This window comes from Populus alba, chromosome 8 (assembly GCF_005239225.2).
Source record: "Populus alba chromosome 8, ASM523922v2, whole genome shotgun sequence".
NCBI classification, from domain to species: domain Eukaryota; kingdom Viridiplantae; phylum Streptophyta; class Magnoliopsida; order Malpighiales; family Salicaceae; genus Populus; species Populus alba.
The window spans coordinates 2,316,621-2,321,299 of NC_133291.1; the positions used below are offsets into that span (position 1 = coordinate 2,316,621).

General features: G+C 37.4%; 1 protein-coding gene across 1 annotated transcript; it reads left to right on the forward strand.

The window, feature by feature from the left end:
• The first annotated feature begins 218 nt into the window (after window positions 1-218).
• LOC118052448 (aquaporin PIP2-1) lies at window positions 219-3,566 on the forward strand. Its single transcript, XM_035063438.2, has 4 exons — window positions 219-731; window positions 1,365-1,660; window positions 2,901-3,041; window positions 3,143-3,566. The coding sequence occupies exons 1-4, from the start codon at window positions 431-433 to the stop codon at window positions 3,260-3,262; spliced, it is 858 nt and encodes a 285-aa protein (XP_034919329.1). The 5' UTR covers window positions 219-430; the 3' UTR covers window positions 3,263-3,566.
• The last annotated feature ends 1,113 nt before the right edge of the window (window positions 3,567-4,679 follow it).

Sequence of the window (4,679 nt, forward strand, 5' to 3'; positions counted from 1 at the left end):
ATAGGGTTTGTATATTTAATAATAAGTTATAGGAATAGCATTTTCTTCTACATCATTCTAATGATGCGTGGCTTGCTTACAATTTAAACGAGATATATATAATCATATGCTTAAGATTCGGTCGAGAAAAGGTCATCTCGGTATGTGAGGTTTTTCCCTTGAATATCTTTAAATAAAAAACGAAAATTAAACCCCGATTTTAAAAACAACGAAAAAATATAGAAAAGATAAAAAGAAAACGGAAACCAGTAGCTAGGCCATACTTACTCTCATCCCCATATATAGCCCTGCTCTCTCCCTCACATACTCACTCAACTTCTATAATCAAGAGGCCATAACCTCTCTTCTTCTGTCAACTACCCTTCTTTGAAGAACTTGTCTTTCTGTCTTTCGGAGAAGGTTAATAAGCAAGCAAGTCTAGGGTTTTGGCATGGCAAAGGATACTGAAGTGACAGAGGCAGGATCATTCTCTGCAAAAGATTACCAAGACCCACCCCCAGCACCATTGATTGATGCCAAAGAGCTAACAAAGTGGTCATTTTACAGGGCCTTGATTGCTGAGTTTATAGCAACTATGCTCTTTCTTTACATCACTGTTTTGACTGTTATTGGGTACAAAAGCCAGATTGATGGAAATGCTGATCCTTGTGGTGGGGTTGGTATTCTTGGTATTGCTTGGGCCTTTGGTGGCATGATCTTTGTTCTTGTTTACTGCACTGCTGGTATTTCAGGTGGGTTTTTGATTTTCTCCTTTTCTTGTTTCTCCTGTCCATATAGTTAAGAGTGATTTAAACATGCTACCCTTTTACAGTCTCTCTGCCTCTTACTTTTCTTTTCTCTTTTTAATTCTTCCGTCAAGATGTAAGTTGTTGCAGATGATATCAATTCTTAGACAAGTCCCTTTACCAAATATTGTTAGCAAAACAATTTGGCTTCTGTTTTTAACTCTTCATTTTATTCATAAAAAAACCATTTCACATGAAAATTTCACCTGGACTGGCTATGTATTGAGAGGATTATTTCCCTCTCTTCCTTTCTTTTTCTTTTCTCAGAAGGATTCAAGACAAATAAATTTATTCTGGGATTAGATTTTTTTCTACCTAATGCAGATTATCAAGTCATGGTAATTGAAATCTAGTCACAATTAACTTTACTATTTGACAAGGAGTTAGCTAAGACTGAAAATAATATACTCATAGTCTCTGATATACATTACAATTTTTAAATATGTTCTTTGTTTGCTACCATACTGAGTAGAAATTGGAAGGCCCAGCTTGAGTTTTTCAGTCTTTCCTTCCTTGTTATGGTATGGTGAGCCGGCGTATGTTAGTCAAGACTAACACAAAACTTTCTTTGTTACGCAGGGGGTCACATTAACCCAGCAGTGACATTTGGTCTGTTCCTGGCCAGGAAGGTGTCTTTGATCAGGGCTGTGATGTACATGGTGGCCCAATGCTTGGGAGCCATATGTGGTGTTGGGTTGGTCAAGGCCTTCCAAAAGTCTTACTACACAAAATATGAGGGCGGAGCCAACGTTTTGGCTGACGGGTACAGCACAGGCACTGGATTGGGCGCTGAGATTATCGGGACTTTTGTCTTGGTCTACACCGTGTTCTCTGCTACTGATCCCAAGAGGAGTGCTCGGGACTCCCATGTGCCTGTATGTGCCTTAACACTCTCACGTCTCTTTATTTTGTTTCTACCATTTGGTTTTCTTGAGGGCTGCGCTAGCATAGAGTATGAGCCATGAGGGCTATAAACTGTTGACTATGTCTAACTCATTCACTGGAACTAGTGTGATTATCACCCAATAAACAAGTGGTTAATAACTTAATCCATGCTTCTAGTAACTTAATTAGGTTTACCCCCATCATGTTTATTCATTGATTTGTTGATGGACCTTTTTGTTTAGATTACTGAGCAAGTTTGTATTGACTATTGAATTCCAGAATCCTTTTCTTGACAAAGTAGCTCAGAATGTTTCAGGACATGTCCATAATTCAATGTCAATGCACAGGAAGAAAGCAAATAAAGTCACTGTTCAAATGCATTTCCATGGCATGCAAATAGCAAAATGATTGTGGTGTTAAACTATTAACGAGGCTCTTAATTTCTAACTCAAATGAGAAGTTCAGTGCTCAAGTAATGAAGTAAATGGAACTAGCATGCGCAACGACTTAACATGGAACTAGATTGCCATCATGATCCTTGCACTTGTGGGGTGCCATCAAAGTTATCTCAATGCATCTGTCACCATTTCTTGTCTTCTTTTCTTTTTTTCTTGTCATAAAGAAGATTCTACCTTTTTCATTGTTGGATGGATACATCTGCTCTGTATCCATGACTAGGAACAGTTTCTATCCTACTTTACAGTTTTTTTTTTTTTTTTTACTTTAGCTTTTTAATAAAACAATGTAGAAAATATTTAGAAAAATAATATAATTTAGATGATATCTACTACTAGTCTTTAAAAATACTTAATAACAATATCATTAATATTATTAAAAAGATATCGAAAATACTAGTCGAATAACACTGGAAAATTAACACAAATTAATTTTTGGGATGCATGTATTCTGTGTCCATGGCTAGGAACAATTTCTATCGTACTTTACCTCAAAACAACGGTCCTCCTTTATTTTACAAATTTGGTTTTTTGTTAGTTTTAAGTGAACAATCCGTTTTTGCATTATCTTATACGGCTGGAGCAAAACGACTTTTTTACATGTGCCTGATGTCATTCCCCTTGATGATCTGTATGCTACACATGTTCATGCATTGTAGTTTTTGTTTTCATTGAAGTTTGAACCTCTTTGTTTTTTTAATTTGCCGTCGAGAAGGTTTGTATGTATATTATTCACAATTATTTATCTGATTTGTGTTTTATTCTTAATTAATAGGTATTGGCTCCTCTCCCAATCGGATTTGCTGTGTTCATGGTTCACTTGGCCACCATCCCAATCACAGGAACTGGCATCAACCCTGCTAGGAGTCTTGGAGCTGCTGTTATCTACAACAATAAGAAGGCCTGGGATGACCAGGTAAGCATCCACTAGATGCATGCTACTACTGATTAATTAGTTGGCAGTATTTGTTTACTTTGAAGAGGGTACTTAATTTTTTTTATTATCTTCTCTTGTAGTGGATCTTTTGGGTTGGACCCTTCATCGGTGCAGCCATAGCCGCCTTCTACCACCAATTCATCTTGAGAGCAGGAGCTGTTAAGGCTCTCGGGTCATTCAGGAGCAACCCGACTGTCTAAACCTGGAGTCTTTTCAACATGAATAATGAGGAAGTGCTTGTGCGTGCATGATGGTTTCTTCAGCCCTTAGATTTCTCTTGCGGAGTGGGTGAAAATGAGGGTTTGGGAATCATGGAATCTGTAGATAAAGTCTCTTTGAAAAGGGAGGGGCTTTTATTATCCCTTTGGTCATTTTCAGGCACTTGCCTTAGAATTCACTTCAATGTTATGTTTTCTTCTACGCACCTATTATGCTTCTAAGAGAAGTCGAGGCTGTGTTTTCTTTTTTGCCTTTAATTATAGTCACTTTCAAGTTTCTTCATCATCACATTTCTCCTGCTTGAACCACTACTCGGATACCGAATCTTGGCATGCCAAGGCACTGCAAATGTAAACAATAGATAAATTATCGCCCCTTCTGTATTTATACTTTGCAGGTCAGAATTTCTCCAATTAAGCTTGATCATTCATTAAGTGAACCGTGATTCAGCCAAAGGCTATGTAGCTAAAAGATAAAGTGAAAGATTAGGGCAAAACCACCGCATATCTTGTCTCCAATAAATAAGTAGCTAGCATTGCACAAATCTTCCTGTTGATTTGTACAACTCGCTTCAACTAGAACATTCAAGGGATTCAAGCTTGCGATTGCCACTCTGCTACTGTGCATCTTCTTAGTCATTTTGTGACCACCAGTTAGCATTTTAAGTGGATTTCACAGTATAAATTCTTATTTTATGTATACAAAACAGGGAAACTAAATAATATTTATCTTCTGGAATTCTGTATTAGCTACGCTACAAAGTAGATCATCTAATCTGATAAGCACTGAAAAGACAACGATGAAAGTGTCATACTTTTCAAACTCCTCGCTTGGGATCAAGTGTTGGGTTAACAAAAAACCACTACAATCTTCTTTACTATAAAGATGCTATTTTTTCTCTTGTATCGTACCAAACAAGACAAGGACTTTTTTTTTTCTGTACATGATGACTTCTGTAGACCCTTAACTTTTTTTATTGGGTTTACCTCTTCTTAAGAGCAATGGATGGGTATTGCTTAACTGTTGATGATGTAATTCTAGAGTTGAACTAGTGTGTAATTCAATGGTTTATTTCTAAAGCCGGCGGCGGATGAAACATGGCTGGCTCTGTTAATGATGCAATGCTCGAACCTGTAAGAACTGGAAAGGCTTGAAATCGTGGGTTTCTGGGCTCAAACCAATATCCAGATTCTGCTAGAAGATTAGCATCTGCAGTTATTTGGGCTCAATTAGACTCAAAGCACATTTGTATTGTACTAGTTTTTGTAACTCGTGCTTTATTTTAGTCCCCATGTTCACCTGAGATTTTCTCCTGAATGTTGCAACTGGATCCTGGGGAATTTCAACCTCAAAGCTCCCTGGAGGCTGCTGTATAACATCACTCACTTTTCTAATTAC